Consider the following 18,787-nt stretch of genomic DNA (forward strand, 5'->3'; position numbering starts at 1 on the left):
GGTTAAATCTTTTTTCAACTCAAATCAATTCAGGAACTGGATATCCTTAAAATATTATGTTTGGAATGAGAAGGTGGCCATGTGGCGCCTATTAAGAAATAACTGAGAATGAATGTTCTGTCATCAGGTAATTAGATAAGCGAAGTTTCTATTGACATTCTTAAATGATTGGACTTGAGAGTGATTTGACCCCAGCCTGATGCAAAGATCTTTTCTCTGTATTCTGAAACAATCTTTGACTGTCTGCCTGTATTTTACGTGAGCTTCATCTTATGTCTCTGCATCAGCCGTTACTAATGGTGGAGGTCCGGGAAGCCATACCTACTTAACCAATAAAGGTAAAAAGGTTTTTCTCCATCGGCGTCAACGTGTAAACCCATTGTTGTGAGGTGTGCTGTGTACGACTACGTTTCAGAGCTTTGCTACTGTATAAGTCTCGGGGCTTTCTGGGTTGCAATCTTTGTCCTTTAACGAAAGCAACTTTTGAGGTGTGCCGTAAAGCTACAATATCGCTGGCGCCGTACTTATAGTGCAGCCCTATTCGGTGCTGTGACCATTAACTCTTAAAAGGGGCACGCCGCCATTATGGGACATGTGCTTACCGTCTCCTCCAGAGTCAGACAAGAAGATAGATACCAATTTCTTCTCTTGTGTGTTCAGTAGAAAGCTATCCGACTGCAAACCATAGCCTAGCTTTAGCACAAATGAATGGAAGCAGATACTGACCACTGACCACTGTGGTCTGTATCCGCCTCCATCCATTTGTACTAAGCTTCGGCTCACTGCTGTCTACTGAACGCACACAGAGAGGAAATCTCTATCTATCTTCTTGTCTGACTCTGGAGAAGAAGGCGGTAAGTGCATTTCCCATAACGTTCCTTTAAGCTAAGTTATTGTCCTCCTAAGTGAGGTGACTTGACAGAAACCTATCTCTGACGTCCCCTCAGAGCTGATGGTAATTCAGCAGAACATATCGTTCGTCAACGAGGGCTACGAGAGCCTGGGGGATCTGCTGAAGAGCAGGGCGGCGGAGCTGAGTGCTCTGGTGGCGGAGGTGAAAGACGCCCAGAAGGACACAGACTCCATGATGACGTGGCTGAGGGACATGCAGGACACTGCGGCTTCCTGGAACCAAGCTGCCACGGAAAAGGATTCCATGAAAACACAGCTGGAGCAACAGAAGGTACAGAGAACATTGGGAGCTTCAGTGAATCACCGATAGGGGCCTTGCAATGTTCGTGTTAGTCCTCTTTCTTCCAGCATGGCCGCCTGTACGCCATTGGTATACCAATTTAACTAAAATGCTAAATTTCTGTGCAGTGGTAGATTAGGTAAAACACTGGAAAAGCATGATTCGTATTGGATGAGTAATGTCATAGGACACCAAATGATTTTGTTTTTGTTGATATATTTCTCATATATCAACATAATAGAAACTGTTGTTTTTCACATAGCAACCATTGTCTCTTCCATTGCCATGTACATATGGTTGCTACAGTATGTTACATGCTGCCATGCTGGAAGAAGGATAACTAATATTCTGTGCAAGGCCTTTATTGGACAGTTAAGATATTGAAAGTCTATGTTTTGTACCAGGTTTGATTGATTTTGATTGTGGCTGGTAAGTCTTAGTTACAATACTACACTTTGGTTCTGTCCGTTTTTATTGCTGCTGTGTTGGCTGCTAAGAAATGAAATTGATCGGTAAAGAGCTCTGAGTCCACTATATCTTCGTGGCCAGCTGAAGGAAAAGGGTTGCGTCAGTGCTGTAGTCTTGTACAATAATACACTACACTTGCCCACTGATCTATTCCGCATACAACAACAGCGTTACAAAATGCTGCCTGAAGATAAGAGGATTGACCTTGATATGTAGACCAACCATGTATATTTCTGAATCTCCTCAGGCTTTCGAAGATGACATGAAGGAAAAGCGAGAGCAGCTCCAGAAGCTCAGACAGAAGCTCCAACACCTGATTGAGACTCACCCCAACTCCCCAGAAGCAGCCAAATGGAAGAAGATGCTGGCACAGATAGGTATGTACCACCAAGGGGTCGGCTCCGGATGGTTAACACCTACCGGTTACTGCCGGCTTGCCCAGCATCAGGGACGGGACCCAGTGAAAGGTCCCTGATATGAAAGTGGGGTCCCTTGACCTAATTAAGACTTGAAGTGAAATGGCTGTAATTGTACCGTGAAGGTCCTTTTGAAAGGATGATTAGAAATGGCTTTTCGGGGGCGTCTGGGTAGTGGAGAGGTCTGAGCACTTGCCACTGGAGAGACCCGGGTTCAATTCAAATCAGTCGTCCCTTCGTACACAATTGTCCTGGTCTTTGCAACTGGGCTCTCCTTCTGTTCGGTCAGAGTGCCTGGTCATCAGGGACGGGATAGTGTGAACCGCTGCATGTGTTCCGCTCTCCCAGTGAAACTCCGCGCTGTCCGGTGAAAAGAAGTGGCTGGCGACTCCACATGTATCAGATGAGGCATGTGATAATCTACACCCTCCCCTGGCCGACAGTAAGGCAGCATGTGATAGTCTACACCCTCCGCAGATCGACAGTAGGGCAGCATGTGGTAGTCTACACCCTCCCCAGACAAAACAGTAGGGCAGCGCAACGGCCAGGGAGGGAATTGGCATAACAAATACATTGGGGGATGGGTGCAAATGATAAAAGACAACCAAAAAAATTCATGACCCATTATAGGGCCATCATTTAATCTTCTCTGTGCATCTACACAGCCTTGTTAACAGAACACTAAATCTGTTCCAATCTTGAGAACTCAAACACAACCATGAGCCCAGCAACGCCGACGCCTTCTGTGGCTTCACCTTAAGGTCATGGATTCACATCCCCACTGAGTATTTAAAAACATCTTCTTTTTGTAACAGTCTTATGTAGGGGGTTGTCCTGTCTTGGGTTTGGACATTTTAACACAGAAATCTATCACAACCCTTTTATAGTTTTTTATGACAAAAATATATTATAATATGTTCTTAAATGTATTCTTTATAGATTATAATGACAGAAATATATTACAAATGTTCAGGGAGGTCTTATCTGCTCATGTTGTGCCTGTCTATGATTGTGCCAACCTTAGGGCTTGTGTCCATAGCGGACGTTTTATGAGTTGTCAGCTCCTTCCTGTCATTCATTTCTATGCTGGAGAGGCGACAGGCGCGGCGCTCCTTTTCCCAGCCCCCGCGCCTCGCGTTTATGAGCTCTCGGCGGCAGCGTTTTTGGGCAGAGCGCTCTCAGCGCATAAAGTTGAAACTAGTTCAACTTTTGGAAAGGAGCGCCTCTCATCAAGGTAATCAACATCGAGGAAGGGGCGGAGCCGAGGCAGTCGCGAGACCCAGGAAAACGCTCTGAGCTTTTTTTTTTCTTTTTTTCAAAGCGGTCCGCCTTGAAAAAAGCGTCCGCTATGGACACAAGCCCTTATGCTCATGTTATTATGCCTATGTCTATTGTCTCTCTACATCACTGCTGTGAAGCACTTTGGGCTGCAATTCTGAAAGGTGCTATATAAATAAAGTCCATTATTATTATTATTATTATTACGCCTCCGCATAACATGTGATGCAATCAGCGGGGGTTGGATAAAGGGCTGTGGCGGTAGCAGTGGGGGTTGGTGCTGATGCAGAGAGAGAGAGAGAGAGAGAGAGAGAGAGAGAAAGAGAGAGAGAGAGAGAGAGAGAGAGAGAGGGAGAGGGAGAGGGAGAGGGAGAGGGAGAGAGAGAGAGAGAGAGAGAGAGAGAGAGAGAGAGAGAGAGAGAGAGAGGTGTGACTGTTCTGCCCTCTCGCGCCCTCAGACGAGGCCTGGGCTGACATCAGCGGTTCTGTGGAGGAGCGGAAGCGGCACCTGGAGGAGTCCAACCGCAACCTGGACGCCTTCCAGACCACCGAGCCGCAGCTCCGTCAGTGGCTCGCGGAGAAAGAGCTGATGATGAGCGTCCTCGGGCCCCTCTCCGTCGACCCCAACATGCTGAAGATGCAGAAGCAGCAAGTCCAGGTAACGTACCCTGCGGTGGTGCTTCTCGGTGGGAACGGTGTGGAGGCTTGTAGATCAAATCAAGAGGCCGACAACACACGTTAATGTCCCCATGGGCCGGACACGTCTTCTTTAAACAAGTCGAGAAGAAACATCACAATGAATCAAGAACAAAACAAGACATTTTAATTTAAAATTTAAAATAAATGAATGCAACACTCCCAGACATACCCCACGCGAAGGTAAGGAAAAGCTCACTAAAACCTAGCAATAGGAAAAAATGCACCGTAGGAAATGTGGAGGAGAGAAACCTTAGAAAGGCTGGTCAAGGGGGGGATCTCCCTTCTTAGATGTCGGTGATAGTAGTGTTGCAATAAAACAGGCGGAACAGTTGGTAAGTATGCACAAATAAGAGCATGCAATAGCAACTGAACATTTTGAAAGATTGAAAATAGAGCTGATGGCGGATCTATTTGAGGCATGGGGAGCGGCGCAGAGAGGCAGGGTCACATCCTCCCGGTCATCATCACGGGACAGCCACTCACAGGGAGACGGGACAGGCGTTAGACAGTTTGCATGATTGTGATGGGTGGACATAGCAATAGATACATGTGGTAAGCATATATGTGAATAGAATAGAAGTACTTCACCCAGCAATGAACTCAATGTCTCAACCACGTTGTTAGATATTGGCAATCAGCCAATCTCATCTCATCATCTCCTTCGTCTCCCTCTCTCTTGTGCGTTGTATCTTTCTTGCAACCCCTGGTAGGTCATCCATAGTCATAAGAAACGACACCTCCAGCATGATACCTTTCTTTGACAAACGTTGTTTATTCCATAAACAAAACCTCGTACAAGATGAAAACCAACTCTGTAATCGTCCTTGAAAAGTCTTGGGAAGAAACTAAATTCATTATTCTACTGATCTCTCCCTTCACCCCACTCGGTGGTCATCGCGGCCTGGTGGTTATTCCAAAAGCCTGTCGTCGTGGCACTTCTCCATTGCTGCCCCGCCCCCCCCCCCCTCTTTGCGAGGGGAGGAGGGAGCCGTCTCAAAGTCTCTGATGGTTCTTCTCTTCTGTGTGGTTCGTTTCTCAGTCTGCCTTACACCCGGAAGAAAACTCACTTTTCTATATTCTCGCCATAGCAACGACAGGCCCGGCCCCTTCTCGTCGCTATGTGACGCGCTGTCATGACAACTGCTATTCACCTTTAACACACATTAAACGTTCGTTCTATTGATGTCTCTCTGCCTGCCTGCACTTTCAATGCTTATCAAGATGCCGAACGACCTTGGAGCCACACACACCATTCTTGCTGTTAACACACTGACTGCTGCTAAACACACTGACTCTCTCTGTTGTATTCCTTCTCTGAGATGGCTATAGCTGTCATCCACCAATATTTTACCTTATATACACTTTGAGTTTACATTCTATACACTTTGAAAAACCTATACATCCTTCAACGTTGACAGACTACGGACATAAGACAGTATGAAGCTGATCCATGGCCTCTGTGGTGCACATAACCAGTGGGGGTAGAACAGTCACTGCAATCTTGCCAACACCCCGAGACATCCACCACCTTGGTCAACACTACGAGACAACCACTCAGAGAGATGGGGACAGGGGTTAGAGAGTTCCCATGTTTGTAGTGGGTGGAGATGGAGCAATAAATACATGTAGTGAACATATGCATACATGGTGACAGTAGAATCAAAGTATATAAGAAAATTATGAAATTAAGTAATGGATAGAACTAAGAACTACTGCAAGAGTATGTATACAGGATGAGATACAAGACGATGGCTCAGGGCCATATGCCCCGGGGGGCAGGAGAGACCACGCAGAATTGGTCAGGGCAGAGCAGGTAAGGTTCAGCGCTGCAGGCCAGACAGAAGGCGGTATGAAGCTGTTCCATGGGACCGGTTGAGACAGAGGTTAAAAGATTCTCCCATGTCTGCAGAAAATGAGAGCAAATAGACATCCTAACTAAACTAGACAGATTACTCTTGGGAACGATGTGGAGGCTTGTAGAGACTCTTGGGAACGATGTGGAGGCATGTTGAGACTCTTGGGACCGATGTGGAGGCTTGTAGAGACACTTGGGAACGATGGTGGGCCTTCGTTCCAAGAAAAAAAAGAAACCTTTCTATTTAAGCAAAGAGACCAGCTTGTTTTTTGCACTTTGTTTACATTTCTTGTTCTGGTCTGATGTTTGGGTTGGAGTTTAGTAACTTATTATACAGTAAATGTTTAAATGAGTTTATTTTCATCCCAGAGATCATTTCTCAAGAGCAGGTGTCACATTTTGTCTTTAAATCCCAACAGGCAATTTTTTGGAATACCTGTACAACTCTTTAATTTTCTTCCAGTTTTTCGAGATGGAATGTTTGTATTCAACACCATTTCTCCCTCCGCCAGATCCTCCAGAACGAGTTCAAGGGCCGGAAACCGCAGTACGAGAAGCTGGAAGAAGCCGCAGCCGCCATCCTCGGCTCCTTGGACCAGCAGGACCCCTCCGCCGGCAAGGCGATCAAAGAGCAACTGGCCGCCGTGGCCCAGAAGTGGCAGGGCCTGACGGGACAGCTGGACCAGCGGGACGAGCTCGTCGACCGGGCCACGGGGACCACGGGACGGTTCCAGGGCCTGCTGAGGAGCCTGAGCCAGAGCGCCGCTCGGCTGGAGACCCAGCTCAACGGCCAGCAGGCCCACAGCGCCCAGCCCGACGTGCTGCAGAGGCAGCTGGAGGAGGCCCAGGCCATCTCCGCTCAGCTGAGGGAGGACAAGAAGAGGCTGAAGGACGCCGAGGCCCTCGGCTCCGAGCTCTCGGCCATGGTGACCGAGGACTACCTGAGGGCGGACTTGGCCCGGCAGCTGGAGAGTGTCGGCAAGCCGTTCAGACAGCTGGAGGAGAAAGCAGGTCTGGTTCCACGAGTCGAGTTAATTCAGTATAGCTATATAGGATGTTCTGATTGGGTAGAAGAAGTTTGTGTCAGTGAAATCCACTTGTGTACAACCCAAAACAGTTATTAATGTTGGACAGTAGTTCAACTAAATGTAGTTGAACTATTAACCTCTTAAGCCTGATCGGCCCGTTATATATAACGGGCCAAGATTTATTTCACTGTCGCAAATAGATCAATACAGTCCGTATTAAGTGATGTTGTGTTTCTTTTTCAAATGTAGCCAAGAGTAAAGACCCTAACCCTGTCAAAACAACAGTCAAAGTGTATTTGCAGCACTATGTTTGTTTACCAATGATTTTAAGTGTTATTAGCTAAATATGAGCTTGTAAAAATCTCTGCGCATTGCATTGGAAACCGGATGATTTAGACACGAGGACATGACACTGTCATGAAATCGTTGTAGTCCTATGGAAATGGAGACCCAGGCTTTCGATGGACCTCGAAATGTCATAAAACTACACTACCCAGCTCACACCAGCCGCAGTCAAAGCTGCAGCCGATTGACGTGAAAAAAGAATATTGACGAGAAAATTGTGATTATATCTCACGGGTCAAACAAACCTCAATGTTATTGCCATAAAATATAACGTATATTGTTTCTTTACCTTTCTGTGAACGTCTAGCAAAAGAAACGTGTCACAATCCGGTAGAAATGGCGGCGCTATAGACATTATACAAAAGTAACTGTACTTACAGTAGATTTAATTCACGGCCTTTGCTGCCCTGTAACGGACGCCTGGTGGTACTAAATCCAGATTTAACTCTGCTATTGGAAAGAAGATATTTGGCCCGATCCATAGATGTATGAATTGGCCATAATAAGGTCATTTATAGGCCTGATATTCTATATTCTACATTCATATTTCCGAAGGACAAAATTCAGTACTGTATCTAAAAAAAAAGAAGAATATCTGCCCTTTGTTCCTTTTCTTAGATTTTTACTACACTTGATCTCACAAAGGTGTTGAATGACCTGAATTGTTCACGTCTGGTCAATGTTAGCATGGTGTTATTCAACATCAAAGATGGAAGAAATTATAATAATAATAATGTATATTCTCCTTTGGTTCATTACAATTTACTCAAACATAGTAACAGACACAATATTGCTGACACTGGGAATACATTCCCTGAGGTCTAATCCCTAGATACATACAATAACATGCAAAATGGCTTTGTAGAAGTGGAGCAATCTTCCATTTACTTGGATATGTACTTTTAGGCGAATTTTCTGAAAATATGGCTAGGGTTTAAGAGCTTAATTGTTGTTTCTATTCATATTATCATTATTATTATTGTCATTATAATTTAATTGTAATTCTAGTTAATTGTACCATCTCCCTCCTGTAGCAAATCGGATACAGAAGCTAAACTTGACCTTCGCCAGCTCCCAGCAGTTCCAGCAGACCTCCAAAGACTTCCAGGGCTGGCTGGATGAGAAGCTGGAGGAACAGTCCAAGCCCCAGCCCATCTCTGCCAAAGCCGACACCCTGCGACAGAGTCTGAAGGAGCACAACGCCTTCCAGAGGTCCCTCAGTGAGCACGAGGAACCTTACAGCACCGTCACCGGGGAGGGAGAGAGGCTCCTGCAGAACACAGACGGTGCGGAAAAGATGGCACTTCAGGGCCAGCTCTCTGCCCTCACCACCTGCTGGGAAGAGGTGAAGAAGAGCTCCGCGGAGCGGGTCGACAAGCTCCAGGGCGCTCTGCAAAAAGCTCTCAAGTACCAGGAGCATGCCGAGAAGCTCGACTCCTGGATACAAGAGTGCGAAGCCAGGGAGACCCGTGTCAAGCTCAGTGTCGATCCGATGGACGTGGAGAGCTCCATCTCTCAGGTGAAGGCCATCCAGAAGGACGTGGACAAGCACAGGGGTCTGGAGGAGCAGCTCAACGCGGCCGCCGACGGCCTGCTGGACGAGGCCAACGCGGACACGGAAGCCGTGAAAGAGGAGAAGGCCGCCATCGGCCAACGGATGGATAGCGTGACGGACGGCCTGCAGAACAAAAGGGAGTCACTGGAGAAGATCTCGCAGAGACTGAAGGAGTTCCACGACACGCAGAAAGAGGCAAAGGGTCAGCTGGAGGGAGCTCGGAAGCAGCTGGACACCCACGAATCGCTGGGACTTCAGGCCTACAGCAATAAGAACCTGACGAACATGAAGGCCCAGCAGAAGAGCTTGGAGGCGGTGCAGGGCCAGGTGGAGCACCTGAAGAGCCTGGCCCAGAACCTGGTGGTAGATGTCCCGGAAGCCGACGGCGTGACGGACCTCCTCCTGCAAGCCGACAGCCTGGAACAAGACTACAACTCCCTCAACGAGAAGGTCGGGAAGACCTGCTCCGCCTTAGAGGGCAAGCTGCAGGGCATCGGGCAGTTCCAGAACAACATCCGCGAGATGTTCGGCCGCTTCACCGAGCTGGACGATGAGCTGGACAGCATGCCGCCGGTGGGCCGCGACCTGGCCACTCTCGGAGGACAGCGGGACACCGTTCGGAGCTTCGTGGCTAAACTGCAGGAGCTGATGGCGAACACCGCCAACGCCGGGGATGGCTGTGAGAAGATGCTGCTGGAGACCGAGGCCTCTCCGGACCTGCTGGGCCTGAAGAGAGACCTGGGCGGCCTCAGTAAGCAGTGCGGGAAGCTCCAGGACAGAGCCAAAGGCCGAGAGGAGCAGGTGGGGAGCACCCTGAGCGGCCTGGAGGAGCTCTACTCTAAACTCGGGCGGTTCTCGGACACCCTGGCGGGAGCCGTGGCCGAGGAAGAGTCCCAGGGGGTCGTCACCGGCATGGAGACCGAGGTCATCAACCAGCAGCTGGAAGCCTTTAAGGTAGGTCAGCGTTAGATTTTTTCCCGACTGATACTGGATGTTTTTTGAGGCCAATACCGATATTTTGGACTAAAATCATTCTTATATATCATCAATATAGCAGATGCTATTCGCACACATTTCTAGCAAGCATTGGCTCAAACGTAGTTAGAGTTGTGACAAAGATATGTGCTGGAGGTGGGATATTTGACAGTTTTTTTTTTTACACAAAATGTACTGTGAATATGAATGTGTGTGTGTGTGTGTGTATGTGTAAATTACTTAATAAGAAAGGCTAAAGTAGCCTATTTGTACTGCATGCAAAAGAGCTGTCTGGTTTGGGCCTAATTGTGCATGTGACTTGCATAAATGAATGTCTGTAAAGAGGAGTCTTGTGTGGCGCTATTGAGCTCATTTCCATTCAGATATCTTGAGGTGAGAAGTCAAGGGACCCCTTTGAAAATGATGGCTGGTACCTTTGGATTCCCCATAGATCTCTTCATATGATACCAATATCTTCTAGTTTAAAGAACGAGCCCTTTAAAGACGACTAGTCAAACAGAAGGATATCGGTAACATAAATGCACATACCGATCTATCGGTCATAAGCCAATATCGGCCGCCCGATATATATCGGTCAAGCTCTAGTTCGCATTTTGTAAACCGCATGACAAAGGCACATTTTTCTGACATTTGCCAGACAATGAGTCATAATGATGTCAGAGGAAAAGTCCAACAGCTCAGTAGCCTACAGCTCTTGTACTGATAGCATGGCTTGCATTAGCCCCTTTCGTGACTGTGATGCACGCCAACAAGGTTTGGCAGAGTGAATACACAGTCACTTGCTCCTCAACCCAACCTAGGGGTAAAATTCGATTGTGACCTAAAGCTGGACAAGCAGATCAATACTGTGGTGGGAAGGAGCTTTTTCCAACTTAGGAGGCTGTCCAAGGTCAAACCTTTTTTATCCCGTTCCGTTTTTTTAAACGGTTATCCATGCTTTTATGACCTCTCGCCTTGATTACTGTAATGCCCTGTACGTGGGCGTCAGTCAGGCCTCCCTCTCTCGTTTGCAGTTGGTGCAAAACGCCGCTGCCCGTCTGCTGACGGGAACGCGAAAGCGGGAGCACATTTCCCCTGTGCTGGCTGCCCTCCACTGGCTTCCTGTGTGTTTTAGGATTGATTTTAAGGTTTTACTGTTTGTTTTTAAATGTTTGAAAGGCTTGGCACCGGGTTACCTCTCAGACCTGCTGGAACCCTATGTTCCTCCAAGGTCCCTCAGGTCCTCTGACCAGCTCCTCTTGGCCGTTCCAAACTCCAGGCTGAAGCTTAGGGGGGACCGTGCTTTTGCAGTGGCAGCCCCAAAGCTCTGGAATGAGCTGCCACTGCATGTTAGGCAGGCCCCCACTGCAGGTGTTTAAATCACGCCTCAAAACACACTTATTTGCTCTGGCTTTTGTTTTTTAAACCGTTTTTGAGAGACTGGCCTTTTTTATGTGACACATTGTACTGTTTTATTGTGTGCTTTTATTCAATTTTTATGTTTTATGTTTTATCCTATGTTTGTGGACTTGTACAGCACTTTGGTCAACTTTGTTGTTTTAAATGTGCTATATAAATAAAGTGGATTGGATTGGATTGGATCAATTGGAAACCAACCTAGATTTACCAAACGCTATAGGGTTTGAAAGGTCGGCGTTGCTAATAAACATTTAAAATATTTTTTATAAACTGGTCAACACTGCTCAACACAGCTTTATTTCCGCATCAGGCATTGGGTGCCTGATGCACATGCACTGTGATCACAGCGCAGGCGCACCAGGCAGCCAAATACGGAAATAACGCCGTTTTGAGCAGTGTTGACCAGTTTATAAAAATTATTTAAAATGTTTATTAGCAACGACGAGCTTTCAAACCCTCGCGTTTCTCTGTTCGAAACCCTTGTGCAACTGTGAGTACCTTTGAAATGTATCGGTGATACTTGTGATAACGAACGGTTCGGTTAGAACCAGTCCTTCATGGTAAATCTAGGTTGGTTTCCCATTGAGGAGCAAGTGACTGTGTATTCACTCGGCCAAACCTTGTTGGCGTGCATCACAGTCACGAAAGGGGCTAGGCTTGCATTATAGTTGTGAATATGGATGTTTTTTTGTACCTTCAGGGAATCAGTGTCACTGACCACAATGAGTAAAGTGTGCTAGCAGGATTAGGTTACTCGCACTCTTTGAGAACTTGGGTGGTTCTAAGCATGTATATCAGTGACGGGTAGGGATGGGTACCTTTCACATTTGAACCGATACCGGTACCGGTACCTGTGAATCGATACCGGTACCCAACGGTACCTTTTTTCGGTACTTTAGTCTCAAGAAATGTAATTTACCTACCTCAGTCGTAAAAAAAAAAATCCAAACTTCAGTTCAAATAACTACAATTTAGACAGTTTTCGGCTTGTCATTGCTCCGACTGCTTTGTTGTTGAATCAAGTCAAATCCTAGGTAAGCATATATTGTGCGTGTGAACGTTGACATGAAAAGAAAAAAGTTAAAAAAAAATAATAATAAAAAAAAAAAATTAATAAACATTTTTTTTTTTTTTTTTTGGTTTCTCACTTGATTCGATACTCGGTAGTACCGACGTGTTTCGGTTCGGTACCTCAAAAGTACCGAATTCGGTACCCATCCCTAGTGACGGGCCACTGGGGAGTCACCTGTGGTCTGCAATGACCCTTAAATCCAGCAGTCAACCCTCACCCCTACCTTCCTAATACATGTGCAGTAATAGACATTAGCATCTAAGCCATCATGTGGGTGTATTTGTGTTTTTTAATCAGACACTGTATCTTGGACCAAAGCATCTTTTGCGGGGGTACAACATTGTAGGTTAGGTTAGGTTAGGTTTACTTTATTTGTTCAAGGGGGACAGTGTACATTAATAAAACATTTTACAAATGTAAATGCACCCAATTTTTGCCAAAAGGCTAATTTCCATTGGCAGTCCCCCCCTGCCAGAAGGTACAGGCTAAAATCCTGTGTAAAAAAAGGGTTATCAATAAAAACAGAATAAAATCAAGATAAATAAACAAAAGCACATAGACATACGATAGGGATACAGGTCACAATACAGTCATGGACACAAGGACAGAGCACATCATGACATATTAAGAGACCCAGACATAGACAGACGCACCATATCCACACACACACACACACACACACAGACAGTGTTGACAGTTCTGGTTTTCAATGAGCCATTCCCTAACCCTGCACTTGAATGAATGGTATGATGTGGACACTCTAATTGTTTGAGGAATTGAGTTCCATTGGTGGGATGCTCTGTATGAGAAGACGGCCTGGCCAAATACACTTTTTTTTAAAGGGATTGTACAGTCCCCCCTTGCCTGTAGGCTTGATGTGAGATGCTGTTTAGAACCTGCAGTACAAAGGCACGTCTTCAGTAGTCATAGATTATACCCATCAATCCACGGAATTCATTCACGATACATATTATGAACGATTAACATTCTTGTGTTGTTAGTGCTTGTCGAGTGCTTAAAGTGACTTTACTCAGTTTTTATCCACTTTTTCTCCCATTTTCTATATTTTCTCCCATCCCAATTTCGTATCATCCAATTCAACCCTCCCCTGTGTCACGAACGCTGTTTCTTGCCTCCCACAAGCCGGCTGCAATGTGGACTAAGTCATACAGCACAAGTCCCCTCCGGTACTTGAGGTAACAGCAGTCGCATCTTTTCACCTGCGCAGCTCGATCTCTCAGTGGCGAGGAGTAACGCGTGGGAGGCTCACGCTGCCCCAGACACTTCCTGTTTCTACTGCGCAGGCGCACCAACCGACCTGTAGGAGTCGCTGTCCACAACGCCCGATCCCCACCCATCAGTTTCCCACCCCCTAATACGGCCAATGTGTATTAGTACGGACGACCAGCTAAACTGAAAGCAAATGTGGAGCGCTGGGCTCGAACTGACGAGCCCAACGTCTCCAGCATTTCGTGGCGAGCGCCTTGCCCACTACGCCACGTAGCCGCCCTAGCAGACACTTCTCCTAAAGGTTTAGGAGCAGCCAACCTCCTATAGCTTTCAAGAGAGTCTGCCCACCACCATCACCATTCAGCCCCCCCCCCCCCCCCCCCCCCCAACCCATCACCATTCAGCCCCCCCCCCCCCCCCCCCCCCCAACTCTCAGTATCCATCACTACAGTCAAATTACTTCTCCAAAAGTAGGACTCTGGACATGTTTTAGAAATATCTTTTTAGACTAGACTAGTAAAAACAAGCATATATCTTTTTTCCTTCTCGTTTACAAAGGGTCACATGATATTTGATAAATTAATAAAGAACAAAAAAGTGCATTGACATACTGTTTATAGACCTTTCCAGAAGTATTCTGTTGCTATGCTGTTGCTAGGGGAACAGCTCTGGTTCTGTCAGATGCTATATTAACAACCATTGCAACAGGAAACACAAAGGGGCCTATTTAGAACATGTATATTGTTAAGTTAGAAAAGGTCGATACATAAAGTCAGAATCAGAAAGGTCTTTATTGCCGAGTAAGCTTGCACATAGGCTACAAGGAATTAGTTTAGGTCGTTTGGTGCAACATTAACAGACAATTCAAGTAGAATAAAATAAAATGGAATATATAGACTAAATTAGAATAGAAAATACAATAGAATCTATTCTCCACTTGCACAATGTGGGGGGCGTCATATCCGGTTACGTCTTTAGCCCCGTACACTTCTTCCGGTCCCCTCACAATACATTGAGTTTAGCAACTTTTCCCCGTCAATTAAACAACTTTATCGTCACGTTTTTCTAAGGTTTTTGGGCTGTATTTCATGTGAAAAAGTTTACTGTTAGAGTTAGCCACATTAGCATTTAGCTCCGCCTAAATCCAATACATTAATCTGTTAGGAATGGGGCAGGAAATGAGCCATATTATAACTCAATTAGTATCGACGTGGCATCTGTTAGACCCACGTTTGATATTTTCTGGAAAGAAAAAAGTGACGATAAAGTTGTTTAATTGACGGGAGAAACGTTGCTAAACTCAATGTATTGTGAGGGGACCGGAAGAAGTGTACGGGGCTACATTTACATTTACATTTACATTTAGCTGACGCTTTTATCCAAAGCGACTTACAAGTTCTGTACGACAAGTCATCAGGAAGGGCACAACTCTATCAGCTGAGTAACAATGTTCATCAAAGTGTTGCGTGTTACAGTGTAGGTTAGTTTATTAGGACAAGTGCATGACAGTAAAGTTAGTTAGGGTTAGAGATTTTTTTATTTTTTATTTATTTTTTCAGATAGTGGTTGAAGAAGTGCGTCTTTAGTCGACGGCGAAAGATTGGACAGGTTTCGGCTGTCCTAACTGGGGTGGGTAGTTCATTCCACCATTGTGGGGCAAGGACTGAGAATAGGCGGCTTCTCTTTGATGACCCTCCCGGAGCTCGGATAGGAGTAGGTCTGAGGCGGCCAGAAGATGCAGAGCGTAGGGGTCTTGAGGGTGTGTAGTTACTTAGAGACCATTGACCGGAGGTAGGCAGGAGCAGTTCCCTTTGCCGCACGGTATGCCAGGTCGAGGGCCTTGAAGCGGATTCGTGCAGCAATGGGGAGCCAGTGCAGGTCCCTAAGAAGTGGGGTGACATGGGCTGACTTCGGTAGGTTTGAGATCAGGCGGGCCGCTGCGTTCTGAATGAGTTGAAGAGGCTTGGTGGCGGTGGCCGGGAGGCCAGCGAGCAGTGCGTTGCAGTAGTCGAGGCGGGGGCTAAAGACGTAACTGGATATGACGCCCCCCCACATTGTGCAAGTGGAGAATAGGACAGGGTTGTACAATTGTGCAGGACGTAGTAGAATATATACACTGAATTAGAATAAAAATACAGTGTAATAGAATATGTAGCAGGGCTGTGCAATTGTGCAGTATTGAAAGGAAAAAAAAGAAGAAGAATTATGAACAGTGTCATGTTCAGATGCTCACAGTTTTTTGTGTATATTTAAGCAATGATACACGAGAACCAGTGGAATATCAGGAATATGGTTTGAGTGTATTATTGCTTAAATATACACAAAAAACTGTGAGCATCTGAACATGACACTGTTTATACAGCAAGTTGCACCGTCGGGAAAAATATAGGATGAATACAGACAATTCTAGGGTCTTTTATATTGATTTCAGTTAACTTTGCGTAGAAAAATAGTTCCTAAAGATGTATCATTGCTATGGAATTTCAAATGGAGTAGGCTATCAACCAGCTTGGCAATGCAAACGAATGACGTATTAGTCTAATTTAACGTACCAGCGTATCGACATGACCTACTCCGCGGACAACGTTGTGTGTGATTTAACGTACCCTTTAACTATAAACGAGTGGATAGATATAGATGACGGGCCTACATCTAATGGCATTATTAGACATGGGCATTGAACTGGAACTGTCCCAGGTGCTGATGACTTTTTCCCGACGTTCGCTTGCATTAGACTCCTCTATATCTATCCACTCGTTTATAGTTGACGGGTACGTTAACGTTGTCTGCGGAGTAGGTCATGTTGACAGATTCCGTTTGATGAATGGCAGTTGAAACTTTCGACAACATTATGAAGCCAGCGCAGTGGTATATTCATGGTGATTTAACCGTCAGTGTATCATGAATATACTCACGGCTTAGAACGCTCTCGACCAATCACAATGCGTGGTCGGACCTACCTGTTGTATAAACAAATATATAGTCCAGGAAGGGTGTGTTAATCAATGTAACACAGTGGGGGTGTCAGTCACATATTTACATTATACAGACATACACAGCCGATATAGACAGACATATCCACATATACACTTACTTACCCATGCGTGCGTACACACACACACGCATGCACGCACGCACGCACGCACGCACGCACACACACACACACACACACACACACACACACACACACACACACACACACACACACACACACACACACACACACACACACACACACACACACACACACACACACACACACACACGCACACACACCAAAGAGTTAATTCCTCCACGTTATTGTGGGTTACTCCATAAGTATTTTGGAAACAGGCTTTCTGGAACAGGAATTTAATAAAAAAAAGAAAAGAAAATGTATCCATTACCATTTACTTCAACAATGTGTTTATTTACTGTTTAAGTGTCTCAGTTTCTTCCATCTTTGGTCGGTTACATTTCCTGCGCTCCTCGTTCTCTACGTTAGGCATTTTCCGTTTGATGGATTTCTTCTATTGAGTCTTTTTCCATTTCAGTAGTAGGTTTCAGCCAATTTCTGGTTATTTATTGCTGTGATTGTGAAGATGCCGGCCAGTTATCTTTCAGCGCCTGTCACGAGTTGAGAGGAAGTAGGCTAAGAAGCATGAATCTCGGGGTCTCTGAGTAGTTCTAGACTTGTATCAATAACACCAAATATGACCCGTGATTAGGGATGGGACTTTCTAGCAAAAGTGCTATTAGAAAATTAGTGTTTCATAATATCGAATATTCGAATATTCGCCCCCCCCCCCCCCCCAAAAAAATTTATATAAAAAAAGAAAATGTATATTAATATAAAAAAATATATATTTATCAGCTGACCGACAATAAATCAAAATGACACCATTCACCATCGTAGCCTATAATAACAGCACTGCATTGGCCTGTCAACCGGCTTTAATAAACAAACAGAAACAGTAGCATGTGCATCTTTTTGATCAATTAGGCTATGAAAATTAGGCTGCCTCTAAATATATAAAGGAATTAAATAAGAATGTTTGCTTCAATAAAAAAAAAAGCATTTTATAAATAAGAACATTTTAATATTCGATTGTAAAAAAATTTAATCCATCTTAATAACAGAAACGACTATTCGAATTTTCGAATATTCGGTCCCATCTCTACCTGTGATATGGCTCTTTTCTGTAGGTCTTCATCACAGTCAAAACATGTGAATAAATAGCGTTCTCCTCATCACGTTTTCTAGCAAGCGTTTTATGGTTTTATTATATATTGACTGTACAGCTGGGGTCATGAAGTACCAGGCAAATTCTATAAAAAAAATTGTAATTTTTTTATCGAAGGGAGCACAAAGTGGATTTTAGTTATTATTATTTTTCTTTTAAATTTTTTTTTTTAAGCAATAAACCCTACTGGCTACTTCTTGTATGTATTTTCTTTTGATCAGAAAGGGATTTATTGTGCTGCTCTATAAACACAGCACCACTCTGTTTCTATATATATACGGTAATTGTAGCTGACAAATCATTATTTTCTCTTCCGGCAGCACATCCTCTATATACCGACTGATATATATCCTCGTTTTCAGACAGATCTATACCGAACGTAATCTCCCTCTCGGAGCAGGAAGTGCGTAATCATCAGTATTTTGGTTTGCTGCTGTCTTTACATTTAATGCTAATAATGCTGCTGATGCCGGCTCTCTGTCGGGGCCGGCTGGTCATGTCTGTGACGGTCCTCTGGGGACTGCTGCCTCAGGGCATCTGCTGCCAACAAAGGAGCTGGGGCCCATGAGCAATGTGGCGGGTGGAGGGAGGTCCTTCAGAGCCAGGTGGGAGCCAGCAGGGTGTTTCACTCATAGATATATATAGAACACTAGATAGCTTACCCGCGCTGCCGGCCAATGGAGAGCGACGTCACTGAACCGCCGCCATCTTACCCCAGTCAGCCTTGAGTGAGAGTGAGTGAGCTGCACAGACAAAAATACTCATAACTCGCTGAAATATTGACGGATTTACAAACGGTTTGGTTTATTACAAGCATTATTAACGTGGCTACAGTATGATTCAAGCGGTTTGTAAAAAAAAAAACTTTAAAAAAAAACATTTTTATAAGTATGCAGTATCATAACTACATATTTGATGTTTATAGCAAACCAAACCGTTTGTAAATCCGTCAATATTTCAGCGAGTTATGAGTATTTTTGTCTGTGCAGCTCACTCACTCTTACTCAAGGCTGACTGGTGCAAGATGGCGGC

The 18,787-nt window shown here is 45.2% G+C and overlaps 1 protein-coding gene across 1 annotated transcript in view; it reads left to right on the forward strand.

Moving 5' to 3' along the window:
• The window catches only part of dst (dystonin), a gene marked incomplete at its 5' end in the record, with an annotated part of 232,374 nt that overhangs the window by 113,647 nt on the left and 99,940 nt on the right, over positions 1-18,787 (forward strand). Inside the window, 6 exons of the mRNA XM_084322030.1 lie at positions 288-338; positions 948-1,183; positions 1,908-2,037; positions 3,813-4,012; positions 6,421-6,919; positions 8,316-9,790. Coding sequence (XP_084178156.1) covers positions 288-338; positions 948-1,183; positions 1,908-2,037; positions 3,813-4,012; positions 6,421-6,919; positions 8,316-9,790 — 2,591 coding nt within the window. The remainder of the gene's footprint in view (positions 1-287; positions 339-947; positions 1,184-1,907; positions 2,038-3,812; positions 4,013-6,420; positions 6,920-8,315; positions 9,791-18,787) is intronic.

The sequence above is a fragment of the Notolepis coatsorum genome (assembly GCF_963971535.1).
Source record: "Notolepis coatsorum genome assembly, chromosome: 9".
NCBI lineage: Eukaryota > Metazoa > Chordata > Actinopteri > Aulopiformes > Paralepididae > Notolepis > Notolepis coatsorum.